The 18,492-nt window shown below is 34.7% G+C and overlaps 1 protein-coding gene across 1 annotated transcript; it reads right to left on the reverse strand.

The window, feature by feature from the left end:
• Positions 1-414: 414 nt before the first annotated feature.
• LOC139040545 (olfactory receptor 4A47-like) lies at positions 415-1,338 on the reverse strand. Its single transcript, XM_070487306.1, has one exon. The coding sequence runs from the start codon at positions 1,336-1,338 to the stop codon at positions 415-417; it is 924 nt and encodes a 307-aa protein (XP_070343407.1).
• Between the last annotated feature and the right edge of the window lie 17,154 nt (positions 1,339-18,492).

Genomic DNA, 18,492 nt, shown 5'->3' on the forward strand with positions numbered 1-18,492 from the left:
AGCATTAAACATCTTGAGTACAGTAATAATGACAACTTAAGTGACAAGAATATAAATAAAAATGATATTAAGTCTCAGAAAAAAGTGAAAAAGATAAATACATACACTGATTAAAATTTAGTTTAACTATATAAAAATTTCCTCTCTAATGAATTACATACTATTGACTCCTTCTATATAGGCATTATGGCTTTCTAGCTGAAGTGATGAACAAGACATTGTAGACCTCACATTCTAGCAGGGAGAGAAACAGTAATTAATGGCAAAATCACATAGTTCATTCCTAAAGTGTAATTATCATAAATTCTTTGAAGAAAAGAAAGTAAGCATCGGATTTAAGAAGACTTCTACATTTCAAGGAAATGGACTCTAATGTCAAATGACTATGTTCATGGTGGATGATGAACTTATTTACTACAAGATATGACCTTTCTTTGTCCAGAGCTGCTTCATAGCATTTGTCATCTCTGAATTTCTCAGAGTGTAGATTAGTGGGTTGAGCATCGGGGTTACGACTGTATAAAACACGCTCAATGGTTTGTCAATGGGGAAGGTTTTAGCAGGTCTCACATATGTGAAAATACAGGGAACAAAGAAAAAGACAACCACAGTGATGTGGGAACCACAGGTCTGGAGGGCTTTCTGCCTCCCTTTGTGACTAAGGTTCTTTAGAGAGTGCAAGATGACACCATAGGAGATGAGTAACAGCAGAAACACAATAGTGCAGATTAGTCCTCCATTGGCCACCACTAAGACACCAATGACGTAGGTGTCAGCACAGATGAGTTTCAATAAGGGGTACATGTCACAGAAAAAATGATCAATGACATTAGGGCCACAGAATGGGAGCCCATAAATAGTGCTAAGCTGAATTATTGAGTGCAGAAAACCTCCAACCCAACAGACTACCAGTAGCACGATGCAAACCCATCGCCTCATGATGACCAAATAATGCAAAGGCTTACAGATGGCCACATAGCGGTCATAGGCCATCACCAACAGAATAAACACCCCTGATCCACTAGAAAAATGTTCTGTAAAGAGCTGGATCATGCAAGATTGGAAGGATATGGTACTTTCCCCAAAGAACAAGTCTGAAATCAATCTGGGGGTAATGGAAGAGGAATAAATAGCATCCATAATTGATAGGCTGGCAAGAAAAAAGTACATTGGGGAGTTCAGAGTCTTACTGAAACTTACAGTCACAACAATGAGCATGTTGCCCACCACAGTCAAAATGTAAAAGAGCAAGAACATAACAAAAAGGACTTTCTGCTCCTTTGGATTCTGTGTGAGGCCCAAGAGGACAAAGTAAGTCACATTGTTCCTTGGTTCCATATAATCTTTATAGGTGCTGATTTTAGATATTAGAAGCACTTTACCTACAAAGCAAGAGACAAATCTTTTAAATGTATTGTAAGTTTAACATCTCATTTATTCATTTCATTATTAGAATGTATACAGAGTTTTTGTTTGTGTCAAACGTGTCATAGACACTGTGGTTACCAAGTTGAATAAGACATAGTTGTCTACCCTCAGTGATTTGATATGTAATGAGGCATCAGTCAATTCTAGGCTAATGTATTTTGTCATTATAAAAATATTCACACAATGCTAAAGGTCATAATGTATGAATATATCAACCAAACTGGAATGAGAGAAGGCTTCCCAGAGGAAGGAACGCTGTAGCTGAGTTTAAAGGAAAAGTAAAGGAACAGGACAAGATGGGAAGGGAATTCCACGAAAAAGTACAGCATTCATAAAGTCACAAAAGTGCAATGCTTGATACTCATTGAAGGTAATTTACATATTCAAAGTGAGTAGATCAAGTTATAAATGGAATGTCACTGACCTGCATTGTCTCAGTTCTCATTGAGACCACTTTCTTGTTTTTTTTTTAAAGATTTTATTTTTTTTTCCTTTTCCTCCCCAAAGCCCCCCAGTACATAGTTGTATATTCTTCGTTGTGGGTCCTTCTAGTCGTGGCATGTGGGACACCGCCTCAGTGTGGCTTGATGAGCAGTGCCATGTCTGCGCCCAGGATTCGAACCAACAAAACACTGGGCCGCCTGCAGCGGAGGGCGTGAAATTAACCGCTCGGCCACGGGGCCAGCCCTGAGACCACTTTCTTAGGGTCTTTAGATGGATAATTCACTTTTCTGTGACCAATAAATTCTGAAGCACTTCACTTTTGTCTCCAGCCTGTATCTCTTCCAGAAATTTCAAATATGTACGTGCAACATCTCCAATTTTAGACATCTCTAATTGGACGCCAATTTAGTATTATAAAACTAAATCTTCAATTTTTCACAGTAATTATGTGTTCCTCTTCTCATTAAATGGCGCCACCTTTCGTGTAATTTTTCAGACAACAAATCCCACAGTGTTCTTCACTCCTCTATTGCTCTCATATTACTTACTGATACCTTTATCGATAGGATTTGGTATCAAATCCTATTGACTCTACTTTCTAACATTTCACAAATTTGATCATATCCCAGCCACTATTTTCTTCCTGGTCCGCTGCAACAGTCTACTGCCAAGATTCTTCCTGTTCATTCTGCCCTCCAACAATTTCTTCTCCTTAAGCAGTGCAAACGTTCGTTTTGAAGTCTTCTGATTATATCATTCCACTGTTCAAAACTCCTATAGTGGATTCCAATCACCTACTCACTATTTAATTGTATCACATTTAGTATTTACAGTAACAAGAACTATAATCCCCATTTCATAGTTAAAGAAATTGAGGCTCAGAACATCTAATTAATTTTCCCAAGGTCCCACGTTTTTAAGGGATAAAACTAGAATTGGACTCTGTTTTATTTATTTCAAAGTCCATTAATTTCTTACATAATGAAAAAATGCACACAATTGTGAAGCCTGTTTCCCACTATTTACTGTTACTCTTACCTTGTGCAGGCTTGTTCACAATTTGAAGGAAGAATTTTTAACTCATTCAAAGGAAGCTAGAATTCTTCATTCCTCCAGTATGACAGCAGAGGACAAAAAGCTGCATTATAAGTTGAGGATATATTTGCTTTCATTTGGCTATCTATCCATTTTCTCCAAGGAGTTTTTTGATTATTTAGCAGATTCTTTTTACTTGCACAACAGATAATTTAACAGGATTTCCATGATAAACATAGAAAAACAAAAATTTGTCATGTCAGGGTGATTTAAAGAAGGCAAGAAAATCCTAATTTTACATAAGAACAGATACTAGCCACTCCCCAGGGAAATATTTCTGCAGCAACTTCTTTGCTAAAACTTCAAAAGAGAAAAACATCGTTCAATTGTTTAGTCCTTCTCATACCATTGTGTTGATATGGCTAGTCTATTTGAACTGAGATTTTGAGAGAATCTCTTGTGCTTTTTTTAATGTCACACTTTAAGCCTAACAAAGGACCTCCTCAAAATTTTATCAGTTCTTAAGATGATACCATCTTCTTCCCAAAGGGACAAAAAACATTGGATGTTTTATCCCTTCCAACCACATTTATCATTGACTCCTGGAATTGGCGCATGTCCAATACTAATTTTTCCTTAATTAAACTCACTGGGATTTGCCAGAAAATTAAAAAAAAAGATTTATATGTAAAGGCACTACTAGTCCAAATCACATGATTGGCGTGAGAAAGATGTAACAGAGGAAAAAAAGCTTTAGAACAATTACAAGAGTATTTCCAGTCAAGAATAAAATCTCAGTCCAGTCATTTTGTTCCAGTGAAGATTACTTTATCAATATTTCCTCACTTATCATAGCAGATTTTTATTTCCTTTTAGTTAATTCTCAATTTATTTTGCCTTGAAGTGTGATAATATATGTTAAAAAAAATTGTCACCAATTTAGATGTAATAACTGATTATTTATCCAGTGATTATTTTTTAAAAATTAAGAGCACCTATTTTATGCCAATGGCAACTTAAGAAGCAAATTCACCTATTTTACCCTCAAAATAAGATTTTTTGGGGAATAGCCAAAGGAATTGCAATTTGGGATGTGAATGCTATGGAAAACCATGGGCAAATCTGGAAAACAAAGGAGGATACTTCGCTTTTATAGAGAAAATGAGGGAGTAGAGAGGGGCTGTTCTAAACGAAAGTACCTGGGGGAAAGCAACAGTTCAGGGAAGCAATGACTTCTCCTTAGCTGAGCTGTGGCATTTCTCATTGGCTGGGCTGTTGCAGGGGAGAAGAATCTTCCCTGAGTAGTAAAGTACATCTACTTCCTGTTGAAGATGTAAGCACAGGTCTTTTCTTATTTGGTGTATTTAAGAATGTTTGAGAGAGTGTGAGAGTGCCCCCTACAGTCTTCTGGACTCAAATTTAGTTAAGGTTTCTTTATTAACTTCTGCACCAAGAAGTGTACTATGAGTGAGGACACAGCAATGAATAAAATAGGAAAAGCATCATGTAAAATGTCCTTCTTGCATGGGCCTTACATTCTTATGATAAAGTCAGATAAATATAAGGGGACAGATTACTAAAGTAATTATTGTCTTATTCAGTGGTTATAAGATAACAAGCAGGGTACTGTGAGAGAAAATAAGGCAAGGAATTCTACTATGGATAAGGTTATCAGAGAAGGTCTTTCTTAAATAGTGATGTTTAAGCTGAGATCCAAAGGCTAGGAAGTTGCTACCATTGGAAGCACTGCTACATCTAGTAATATTAAGTAAAAATTAATTAAGTGAGTAAAATTATCTCACCTCACAGATGACATGATTTATACCTGGAAAACTAAAAATTTCACAGGAGTTTTTATTGCAGTACTATGTCAAAAACGAGCAGTGAGAATGGTCACTCTTATCTCGTTCCTGATTTTAGTGGGAAAACTTTCAAACTTCGACTGTTGAATATGATGTTACCTGTGAATTTGTCCTATATGGCATTTATTACATTGAGGTATATTCCTTCTATACCCAATTTCTTGAGAGTATTTTATCATAAAAGGATGTTGAATTTCTACAGTATCTATGAATGACCCAAAAACCGTATTAAGAAAACAATTCCATTTACAATAGCATCAAAAAGAATAAAATACTTAAGAATAAACTTAACCAGGGAGGCAAAAGGCTTGTACACTGAAAACAGCAAAATGTTTCATAAAGATATTATAGTAGACACAAATAAATGGAAAGACATTCATAGACTGTAAGATTTCATATGATTAAGATGTCAAACTTCCTAAAGTGGTCTTTGGATTCAATGCAATCCTTTTTAAATCCCAAAAGCGTGTTTTGCAGACATAGAAAAATCCATCCCAGAATTCACGTGGAATCTCAAGGGACTCCAAATAGCCAAAACAAGATAGAAAAAGAAGAACAAAGTTGGAGGTCTCACACTTCCTGATTTCAAAACTTACTACAAAGCTATGGTAATCAAAACTGTGTGGTATGGGCATAAAGACAGACATGCAGACTAGTGGAATAAAATAGATTGCCTAGAAATAAATCTTTGCATATGTTTTCAATTGATATTTAGCAAGGGTGCCAAGAGCATTCAATGGTGATAGGACAATATGTTGAACAAATTGTTTTGTTAAAACTAGATATCCAGAAACAAATGAATGAAATTGAACTCTGAACTTACACTATATTCAAAAAAAAACTCAAAATGGATCAAAGAACTAAAATACTAGCTGAAACTATAAAACTCTCACAAGAAAACATAGAAGAAAGTTGGATTTGGCGATGATTTCTTGGGTATACACCGAAAGCACAGCGAGAAAAGAAAAGATAGACAAATTGTACTTTATCAAAATTAAGAACTTTTGTGCATCAGATGACTCAACAGCAAGTGAAAAGACAACCCACAGAATGGCAGAAATGATTTTCAAGAAATATAGATAATAAGGTATTAATATATAAACAACTTCTACATCTCAACAGCAGCAAAAAAAAAAAAAAACCCAAATAACCAATTAAAAATGAGCAAAGGATTTAAACAGACATTTCTCCAAAGAAAATATATAAATGGGCAGTAAGCACTTGAAAAGATGCTTACCATCACTAGTCATTAGGGAAATGTAACTCAAAACCATAAGAAATGCAGCTTCATACCAATTAGTATAGATATTATAAAAAGAAAAGAACAACAGAAAATAACACGTAGGAGAAAATATGGAGAAATTGGAACAATTGTACATTGCTGGTAGAAATGTAAAATGATGTAACCTCTAGGGAAATATTATAATTGTTCCTCAAAAAATTAAATAAAGAATTATCATATGTTTCAGCAGTTCCATTTTGGGTATATATCCAAAATAATGGAGAGAAAAGACTCGAACACTCTGATATTTCTACACTCTGCTATTTCTACACCTATTTTAATGGCAATGTTACTCACAATAGCCAGAGAGTAGAAGCAACCGAAGTGTCTACTGATAGAGAAATGTATAAGCAAAACAAGGCATATGCACACAGTGGAATATTTTCAACCTTAAAATGGAAGAAAATCCTGACACATGCTAAAACATACATTAATCTACAATACATTATCCTAAGTGAAATAAGGCAGTCACAAAAAAACAAAGATTATGTGATTTCACTTACAGGAGGTACTTAAAGTAGTCAAATTCATAGACAGAAAGTGGAATGTTGGTTGCACGGGGCTCAGAGAGGAGAATTGTGGAATTACTGTTTAATGGGTGTGGAGATTCAGTTTGGGAAGAAGAAAAAGTTCCGGAGATGGATGGTGGTGCAGTTTATATAGCAATGTGAATTAACATAATGCCACTGGACAGGATACTTAAAATGATTAAAATCATAAATTTTGTTATGTATGTTTTACCTCATATTAAAAATAAATTTAAAGACTAAAGTGATTTCATTAATAAGCTCCTGATGTGAACATAATAGCTCAAAGTACATGTAAAGATCATTGACTTCAGATACACCTGGGTAATTTGCTTAAGAGCTAGATATATCAATCCAGCAACAAATCCACAAAATTAAAATCTTTATAGCTGTGTCCTTGAGAATCTGCCTTTTACAAGAACCCTAACTAATTCCGACAAAACACAGCCACAGCTTTATCAATGGAGAACGTGTTGATTGGGTGCAAATATATAAACATGCAGGGCACAAAGACTAAGATGACCACAGTGATGTGAGAGAGACAGAAAGGGCTCTTCATCTCCCCTCCAAGCTATAAGTCCTTAGGGATTACAAGATGATTACATAGGAGACTATCAGGAAGAAAAAATTTAACAAGCAGATGAATCCACTGATGGCAGCAATGAAGAGACTGAGGGTATGAGTGTCCATGCAAAGGAGTTTCAACAAAGGGTTTAAGTCACACATGGATGGTCTATGACACTGGAGCCACGGACAGACAGGCAGACAGTGCAGAGGATCTGAATGGCTGTAAAGATGAAGCCTCTGGCTCATGCCTCTAGAGAAAGGAAGGCACGTCCCTGTCACTCATAGTACAGGGGTTCATAGCACACAGGAAATCATATGATTTCATAGCACAGGGGTTTTCAGATGGCCACATAGTGCTCATTAGGAACCACCATAGGAAGAATGATCTCAGCAGCACCAAAAGTTGCCCAGCAAAGACTTCAATTGTGCACTCTCTGAAAAATATGGTTTTCCTTAAAGCAAAAGTGCGAGCTAGCTTTGTAAGGGTCATGGAAGAAGAATACAGTCGTCTCTAAGGGATAAGTAACACAGGCAGGAAATGGAAGCACTACCCAAGTGTATAAAAGCTGACTTGTTAAATGAAAAAATATAGTCTCTTCATGGATCATAGTTCTCTGAACTCTAAAGATATAAACTCTTCCAAAATTAATCTTCTTAAATTGAATCTTGCTGAAAATAATAACTGAACTTTGTTTTGTCACTAAACTACATTAAACTTATTTTAACTTAATTGTAAACTTACCTTTAATTTTGTTTCTATTATTTATCTTATTTAAATTGAAACCTTATTTTATTTTCAACTTAATTTTGAAACATACATATGCAAGATTAGGCATAATACTGAAAAAGAAAGTAATGAGTCCTATCACATACCAAAATGCACTGTATATCAAAGCAATTATATTGTATGTCAACTGGTACCTGAATAAACAGATCAATGAAATAGAGTCCTCGATTGGATCCTAATACATATGAGACTTTAGAATACAGTACTCAAGATTTCAAATACATGACGAAAAATAATTACACAACTATAAAAGAAAACCCTAAAATTTAGAACAACTAAAATTCAATTCCTATTTAACTCCTGTACCAAAATAAATTCCAGATGGATCAAAAATGATGAAATATGAGGGAGAATTCAACTATGAATAATATAATCAGAGAAGACCTTTCTTAAAAGGTGATGTTTAAGCTGAGATCCAAATGATAGGAAATTACTTCCATTGGAAACACTGTTACACATAGACTTTCAACTTTGAAAAGAGGTTATCAAGTTCAAGACACTAAAAGGTGAGTATACAAGGAGGTGATAGGAAAGGCAGAGAAGAAAAACTGAAATTGAAGGGATGATTAGGAAGCATACTCCAGCACAGTACAGAGCTTAGTAAAGAATTTAAAGTTTAAGTCTCCTAAATTGAGAGTAAATAGAGTCATTTTCTTTGTCTTTAGTTTGGGAAATGTTCCATCTAAAACATTAAGAAAGTAAGATAGAAGATAGCTTTAAAAAAATGCTTTTCTAAAATTGCTACCAAATCACATGCTATACCATACTGAAAAGGTTAAGAAATATCTCAGTTATTTGTGTTTCTCTTTGAGCACTAAGCACAATGCTTACAGAGTAGGTGTTCAGTAAATATTAATTGAATATATCAATAGCTCTCTTTAGTATCAATAATTTTTCTGTTCACTCACCTACTTGTGATTCTTTATGTCTCCCTGCTTTCTTATGTGTGGGGCAAAGAACAACAAGGACAACTATCTATCAGATAAAATAAAACACTTTACATAAGGCTCCATCCCCAAATGTAGTGAAAATGGAAGGTTTGTGTGACTACCCAAAATCTTTGAATTCACTCAGACATTTTGTTAGTACCCAAGATGATGTAGTATCCACTTTTCTGACACAAAATCCAAAAGACTACTTTTTCCAGATCTCCTTGACAATTGAGTGCAGACATGTGACTTGGGTTCTGCCAATCAAGATCATCTGCGCAAGTCTTCAAATCGGAAATTAGTTATGTGAGCCTGGGTTCTTGTATGATGTCAGAGTCAGAGTGGTTCCTAAGTCAGCACAGTGGCAGCACCTTCACAGTTAGCCAGTGTCAGCATGGTCATGGTGTCAGCAGAGGCAGCATCTCCTTTAGGATGCCAGTCCTGTCAGATGTACTTCCACAAATTGTTCCTTGTCGCTCTCACTAGATTCTGCGCTGTAGCCCTTCCTAAGATTCTTTATGCCTTAATTTCATATACTAAATCCCTTCCAGTTAAACTTTCTAGATACAATTCTATCTATTCAGATAAGAACTATGACATACACAAAACTAATCTAAAATTCTCCATTTCAATTTATCACCAAGGTAGAAAGTCATCAATTTCAGAAGCATTCCTGTTAACAAGACTTTTTTTTATAAATTCATTTATCAGAAAATATTTTACATGGAGATGATGGCAATTTATTGAGTAAATATTTATTAAGTATTTAGTCTGTGCAAATCTCTGTTTTAGGTGCTTGGAGATGTGGTAGTGAACAGAATAAGCAATGCCTCTACTTTTACAGAGTTTATATTCTAGTTGGAATAAACAATAAACAGATAAATCAGATAATGAAAATGCTGTAGAGAAAATTAACAGAGTTGTTTGATAGTAACTCAAGGAGAAAGAGGATGGCTTTACATCATTGGTTAAGAAAGACCTCTCTTAGAACGTGGCAGTTGGACTAAGACTGAGTGATGATAATGAGCCAGTCATATGGGCCTCTAGATGACAAGCATTTTGGGAATAAAGAAGAACCAGCGCAATAGCCCTAGCTAAGAATGAAGCCTTGGGACAGAAACATAGGCAACGTGGGAGAGAGTGATACTGGACAAGTTCAAGGAGACATGTATTCGAGTGAGGAGCAATTGAGCACAGTCTTATAATCTATGAAAAGGCCATTTATATTTTAGTGTATATTTGATTAAACAGATAACTTTCTTTCCACAAATCTGCTTAACTCAGCATGTCGAAATAATATTTTCTGGAATATATATAATATATGTTTATGTGCGTGTGTGTATGTTGTAATGTTTTATTTAGCTGCATCCTGATTTTAGTTAGTGCTGAATTCATTATAATAAACTTAAGGTTGCTCAGTGATCTTTGAGTCAGAAGAGACAAGAGTAGTTCATGATATTCACCCAAATCAGATAAAATTCCCATTCCACAAACAGAAATTACTATTAGTGCTTTTACTCATGAACTTCAGCTCATTATCTCTCATTCCTTGACATGGCTGATAAATGCTGTAAATTCTTGGTCTTGGGTCTTCTTTCAACACCCAATCTAAAGTGGACCCTTGCCTTCTGCGTCACTCTGTATCACATCGCTGCGTTCTTTTGTAAGAACTTTTCACACTCTTCATCTTTTTTGTGGATGTTTACTTATTCATTGCTTATCTCTCCCCACTAGAAACTATTTCTTTATTCAGGTATGTGTCATTAATGTAATATTTACCATAGTGTTTAATAGTGCAAGCTCTAAAGTGAAACTTCATCGGTTCAAAGCCTACCTCAGGTATTTGCCAGCTCTGTGATCTTGGTAGGTTATTTAAGTTTTCCAAACCTCAGTTAATTATTTCTGGAGAACAGGGAGAATTGTAGGTACTTCATAAGTCTCTGATGAGGATTATACAAAGCAATTCTTTCATAGCATGTGCCACATTATAGTACGTAAATAATAGGCTTTAATACAATTATAATTATGCCACATCTTTCTTATTTGACATTAAAAATTTCATTCAGTTATGAGGTTTTCTTTAACCTGATTTTAATTTGGAGGGCATTGACATTATTAAAGTAAATTATTCAGAGTTAATCTCATCTATCTTATATTAGAAAATAAATCACAGAGTTCAAAAAAGCCAGACAAATTGGACACTGATGTAGAAGTGAGGGAGGCAACAAAAACAGTGGCATTAATTAAGCACCTACCGGCTTTGCATACATTATCTCATCTAATGCATAAAATAACCCTCTGAATAAAGTATTACTATTTTATTATATTTAATAACTGAAATTAAAATGGGGCTCTGAGTTTGGGACACACATGTAGTGTTGCATTAACTAGTGAGATGGAACACAATCTTGATTCAGTTGACTCCAGACTACCAAATGCTTCCACGTTATCTGAAACTCTCCTGCTTACAGGACTTCCAGAGGCTGAATAATGACCCTAAGACTCCATACACAAGTATTTGAACTTTAAGTAAAACATATTTTGGTCATAATTTGGGTTAGTTTGATCATACAAGAGGGTACTTTTTTCACTTAGAAAGATAAAGAGAGGGCAAGATCCAATCCCAACTGGAAATTAGGTCAGTACAAGTCAGTACTTTTTGTTTTTACAAACACTTTTATAATGTTTTCTATGTGTCAGGCACATTTATAAGTACTTACCAAATATTAAATTGTTTATATGGCTCAATGACTTTGTGAGATAAGTACTATCATTACTGTTTTTATAGACGAAGAAAATATGGCATAGGGAGTTTTAAAAAATTTCCCAGGTCATGTTCAAACCCAGGAAATCTGATTCCATAACCTCTTAACCACCGCGCCATACTATGTTCTCTAAAAATTATCTCACTTTATTTTGTCAGTTTGTATACTGGTTGCCTTCTCGCTTGGCTTCAGATTCACAGCAAAATGACCCTTTGACCACGCACAAAGAACCTGTCAGGAGAAAATCAGACCCACAATTGGCTCAGCCCCAAGAACATGGAGGCCCTGGACAAATGTATATTAGAAAACCGGGAGACAGAGGTTCAGTAATAGCCAAGGAGGTTGGAAATCATTCTAGTCCTCAAGAGCCTCTTAAATGACAGTCAGCTTTCAAAACATTCTTCACAACAGGAGAATGCAGAGTACCATTTCTTCTAAATCTCACAAAAGTTTAGATTAATGGATATTTCTGTTGTACTTTTGAAGACTCCAGTAATAAAGAATGTTCATAATAACTGACAATTATTAAGCATTCAGTGGTACTAAGAGCTTTACAAGGATTATTTATTTGATCCAGGTAAGATCTAGATCATTACTCTTTAATTGAATCCCCAGTATGTTGTGGTTTGCAAAAATTCACACTATAAATGGAAAATTAAGTCTCAGGGCTGTTTCACTCAAACAATGTGCTCTAGTATTTCTAATCATATCATATTATATAATGATGAGAATGCTCATAATCATGAATCATTCTAATATACTTACTCCTATCATCTACTTCTCCTAAATGTTCCTACAAAAATTATACGGAAAATCTTGTTCACACAGCAAAATCATGAGAAAAAGGCTCTCAATGAGAATGACTAGTTAAGACAACTATAACAATGACTTTTAGTCCAATTAATATGGCAAGAATAATGGTAAAACTTCCCTTTGGGGGCAGAAAGAGAAAAAAGGAGTCAGCCCAAGTGTGGCAGAAGATTGGGAAGTAGAAGAAAAATATATGGAGAATACAGACCTACACCATTTCTATGCACTCAGATTTTTTGTTTTGTAATTGCAAAGACAATGAGCTTGCTTTGAATGATTTATGAAAATTTGAGCATTTCGTGATTCTCAAAACTTTATCTGTGAAGGGTACTTCCCAAGAAATGCCTTGATAATGTGCCTCTAGCAAAAGATGACAGATTAGGATGTTCCAGGTCCTAGATTCCCCACAGAAATATGAGGAAAACCATTCAACTGACTAAAATAACATTATAGGAGCTTGAGAAACTAGTCACACATATACAGCAACCAAATATCCAGTCAATAAAAAGCCACATTCAAATGATGGGATATTATAGCATGGCTTATGGCAAAGTTTATTACTTGAAGAATCTTACAGAATATATGACTGCATCTAAAGAAGTGGAAGACTCTGATAAGGGATGAGTAGGAAGTTGATTCTAATACTATTACCATTTTTGTATGGATTCTGTATTAATTTTTAATTTATATTAATTAATTAGTAATATTTAAAATAAATAAATATAAAAGTATTAATTTAATTCATTATTAAATTTTATTACCTTAAATCCAATATTATTAAATAAATTAAATTAATAAAAATAAAATTTATTGATTGATGTAATATTTATCTATTGCACTTTCAATTTTTATTTAAAAAGTAAAAATATGACACTAAAAAGTTCATATATAATGCAAATGAAATGGAAAAATAGAATGGTTTACATAGCATTAAATTCTTTGACTAGTACAATAAATAGAATGAAGATAAAGGACAAGAATCTGACTAAATACAAAATTAAGAACTATAAAGAAAGTTACAATAGTAAATGCAGAAATTAAATAATAGCATGACTCTATAGATATTTCATTGACTAATTAATTACATATTATTTACTGATTCCCTGCTGTACATGCATTTCACATTTCTAGCTACAGAGTTAAGACATAGCGCTTACATTCTAACAGGGAAACTGTTATTAACAGAATGTATAATTCTTTAATTATAATTAAAGTTCATTTTATGTACATATTAGTTATATATATTTACTAGATAATTATAGTTCATTCTTTAATTATAATTATCATAGATCCTGTGGAGAAAAGTTTGCATCACTTTTAAGAAAATTTCTGCATACTAAGGGGATTCACCTTAACGTCAAAGGACTTCATGGTGAATGGCAAACTTAATTATTACCAGATATTACTTTTCTTCTCCAGAGCTTCTTCATAGTATTTGTCATCTCTGAATTTCTCAGAGAGTAGATTGGTGGATTAAGCATGGAAGTTATGATTGTATAAAACACGCTAAGTAATTTTTCAATGGGGAAGGTCTCTACAGTTCTTGCAAATCTGAAAATACAGGGAGCAAAGAAGAAGACACCACAACCATGTGGGAACCACAGGTCTATAGGGCTTTCCACCTCCCTTCCTAAAGTTCTTTAAAGAGTGAAAGATGACACCATAAGAGATGAGTAAGAACAAAAAGAAGGGTGCAGATTAATCCTCCATTGGCCACCACTAAGACACTAAATGACATAGGTGTCAGTACAGATGAGTTTCAATAAGGGGTACATGTCACAGGCAAAGTGATCAACGACATTGGAGTCACAAAATGGAAGCCCATAAATAGTGCAAAGTTGAATTACTGAGTGCAGAAAACCTCCAACCAAACACACTGCCGGCAGCACAACTCACACCCAATGCCTCATGATAATGAACAAACGCAAAGTCTTAAGCATGGTCACATAGGGGTCGTAGGTCATCACCAATGGAAGTAAGTGTCCTGTAAAGAGCTGGGCCATACAAGATTGAAAAAATCTGTTTGTCCCAAAGAACAAGTCTGAAGTCAATCTGGTGGTAATGACTGAAGAAAAAATGGCCTCTAGAAATGATATGGTAGAAGAAAAACCCCATCAGAGAGTTCAGTATCTTGCTGACAATTACAGTCACAATAATGAGCATGTTGCCCACCATGGCCAAAATATAGAAGAGCAAAAATGTGATACAAATGACTTTCTGCTCTTTTGGATTCTGTGTGAAGCCCAAGAGGACAAAGTAAGTCACATTGTTCCTTGGTTCCATCTAATCCTTATAGGTGCTGACTTCAGTTATTAGAAGCACTTTACCTATAGAAAAAGAGTGAAAACTTTTAAATGTGCTATAAGTCTAGTCTTATATTAAGTCATTCAATTAAAAAACTCTGTATGGAGTATCTATTTGTGTCAAATATCTCTTAGACATTGTGGTCACCAAGTTGAATAAAACATAGCTGCCTACCCTCCGTGATATGATGCATAATGAAGGATCAGTCAATTCCAGATCAATGTAATAAGTGCCATTATAAAAATATTCACACAATGCTAAGGGTCACAGTGTAGGAAGATGCCAGTCACACTGGAATCAGAGAAGGCTTCCCAGAGGAAGCATTGCTTTAGCAGAGTTTTAAATGAACATGAAGAAAGAGAAGATGGGAAGGAAATTCGATGAAAATGTGCACCATTCGTAGAGTCACAAAATTGTAATACTTGAGACAATTTGAAGGTAATTTACATTCTCAAAATGCATAGATCAAATAATGAATGGAAAGTCACTGCCCTGGATTGTCTCAGATCTCTTCGAGACCTCTTCTTAGAACATTTGGATGGATAGTCCACCTTTTTGAAACCAATCAATGCTGAAGCTCTTCAGTTTTGTGTCTCCAGCCCCTATCTCCCCACAAATTTTCAAGCGTGTATATGCAACATCTCCAAATTTGGACATATCCAATTGGATATCAATATAGTACTTATAAAACTAAATGTTTCACAAAATTAGAGATGAGGAACACCAATAAACATAAATATTCCTCATCTCATTAAATAATACCACCTTTCATGTAATTGTTCAGACAATAAATTTCACAGCTCTTTCAGTCCTTTGTTGCTCTCATATTACTTAGTGATACATTTAACAAGCCCTGTTGACTCTGGTTTCTAATATATCACATATTTGATCATTTCCCAGATTGTCTTCCTGGCCCACTGAAATAGCCCCCTGCCAAGAGTCTCCAGGCTCTTTCCGTCCTCCAACAATTTCTTCCCCTGAAGTACCACAAAGGATCCATATAAAGTCTTATTGTGAACATATCACTCCAATGCTCGCAACACCTGCAGTGGATTCCAATCACATGCTCACAATTTAATGTATCACATTTAATATTTACAGTAACAAGAACTTTAATCCCCATTTCACAGTTGAAGATACTGAGGCTCAGAGTATATAATTAATTTCCCCATGGTCACATATTTTTAAGTGAGAAAACTAAGCCTGGAATGCAAGGTTGATTTATTTCAAAATGATTTAGTTTCTTACACAATGAAGAAATTCACAAAATTTTGAAGCTTGGTTCCACTACAGTTATTCTTACCTCGTGGAGGCTTGTTCACAGTCTGGAGGAAGAGTAGTTAACTCACTCATAGGGACCTGTTATTCTTCTTTCACTCAGCATGAGAACAGAGGACAAAAAGCTGCATTATTACTTGAGGATATATTTTGCTTCATTCGGTTGTCTGTCCATTTTCTCCATGGAGTCTTCTGGCTATTCTAGAGATAATTTTTATGTGCACCACACGTTTTTAAAAACAATTTCCACTGTGTACAGGGAAAAACAAAAGTTTATCATTTAGGATAATTTACAAAAAAGACAAGCAAATCCTAAGTTTATATTAGAAGATAGCGACTGGCCATTTCCCAGAAATTTTTTCTGGAGTAACATCTTTCCTATTAACTTCAAAATAGAAAAATGCGATACAATTGTTTAGCTCTTCTCATTCTATCATGATGGGATAGCCGGACTATTTGACTTGAGATTTTTGAGAGATGTTCTTGTGCGCTACTAGGCCAAATCACATAGTTAATATCAGAAAGATCTAACATGGGGAAAAAATAGCTTTAGAACCATTGTGAGACTGCCACCAGTCAAGAATAAAATTTCAGCCAAGTTGTTTTGTTCCAGTGAAGATTAGTTTATCAAGTATTTTCCCACTTGCCATAGGAAATCTTTCTTTTCTTATTTTTAATACTCAATTTATTCTGCCTTGAGGTGTGATAACATGTTTAAAAAAATTGTTACCAATTTAGATGTAATAACTGATCATTTATCCAATTATTAATTATTTTTCAATTAAGAGCATCTAATTTATGCCATTGCCAACTTAAAAAGCAAATTCACCTGTTATTTTACCCTTAAAATCAGTTTATTTGGGAATAGCCAAAAGAACTACAATCTAGGATGCAATCTGTGCATGCTACAGTGAGCCATAGACAAATTGATAAAACAAAGGAAGGGAGCTCCTTTTACACATAGAAAGTAGGAGTAGACAGGGGCTGTTCTAAAAGAAGCACCAGTGGGGGAAAGTGACAGTTCAGAGAGGCAATACTTATCATAGGCTGAGCTGCATCATTTCCCAATGGAAGGGCTGTTGCCTGGTGGGAAGAGAAATCTTCCTTCAGTAGTAAAGTAGTTTTACTTCCTGTTGCATATGGGAGCATAGGCTTTTTCTTCTTTGACGCAACTCAGGATGTATAAATAGTAAGTGAAAGCTCCCACTACAGGCCTTCTCAATTCCGGTTTAGTTAAGCTTTCTTTGATTAATTTCCACATTATCAGGAACTGTGCTATAAGTGAGAACACAACAAATAATAAAGCTGGGGGAAAAAAAACAGGTAAAAAGTCCTTCCTACACGGACCTTATATTCTTATGATAGAATCAGACAATCAATAACAGCATGATGTAATAAAGTAATTATAGTTTTATTCAGTGCTTATAAGACAACAAAGAGGGTAAGAGTTAGAAAATAAGAAGGAGAATTCTACTATGGATGAAGTTATCAAAGAAGGTCTTTCTTGGAAGGTGATGTTTAAGTGAGATACAGAGGATTGGAACCTGCTACCATTGGAAGCATTGTTTCATGTAGTAAGGCTAAGTAAAAATTAATTAAGGAAAATTACTTCACCTGAGATATGACATGACATATAGAAAACTAAAAATTGCACAGGAATTCATGTTGCAGTACCATGTTGAAAAGAAAATGGTGAGGGTGGACACTCTTATCTTGTTCCTGATTTTAGTGGGAAAGTTTTTAAACTTTCACTGTTGAATATGATGTTACCTGTGAATTTGTCTTAATTGGCATTTATTATATTGAGGTACATTCCATCTATACCCAATTCTTGGGAGTTTTCTATCATAAAACGATGTTGAATTTCCATACTATCTATGAGCAACCTGAAGAGGAAATTAAGAAAATAATTTCATTTGCAAAAGTATTAAAAACAATAAAATACTTAAGAATAAACTTAACCAAGGAAGCAAAAGGATTGTAAACTGAAAACTAGAAAATGTTGATGAGAGATATTACAAAAGACACAAATAAATGGAAAGACATTCATGTATTGAAAGATTTAATATTGCTAAATGTCAAACTACCTAAAGTGATCTATGGATTCAGTGCAATCCCTATTAAATCCCAAGTGTGTTTTGCAGAAATAGAACAATCTATCCTAAAATTCACACGGAATTTCAAGAGTCCAAATAGCCAAAGCAATCTTGAAAAAGAAAAATATTGTAAGAGGTCTCACACTTTCTGATCCTAAAACTTACTACAAGGCTGTGGTAATCAAAACAGTGTGGTATTTGCATAAAGGCAGACATATAGACTAATGGAATAAAATAGAGAGTCTAGAAATAAACCTTTGCTTATGCTTTCAAATTATTTTTGACATGGATGCCAAGAGCATTCACTGGGGGAAGAACAACCTGTTCAACATATGGTGTCATGAAACTAGATATCCACAAGCAAGGGAATGAAACTGA

Source organism: Equus asinus, chromosome 17 (assembly GCF_041296235.1).
Source record: "Equus asinus isolate D_3611 breed Donkey chromosome 17, EquAss-T2T_v2, whole genome shotgun sequence".
Taxonomy (NCBI): domain Eukaryota; kingdom Metazoa; phylum Chordata; class Mammalia; order Perissodactyla; family Equidae; genus Equus; species Equus asinus.

Excerpts from the sequence above, each read along its gene's own strand:
- LOC139040545 (XM_070487306.1), bottom strand. The coding sequence starts at position 1,338 with ATGGAACCAAGGAACAATGTGACTTACTTTGTCCTCTTGGGCCTCACA.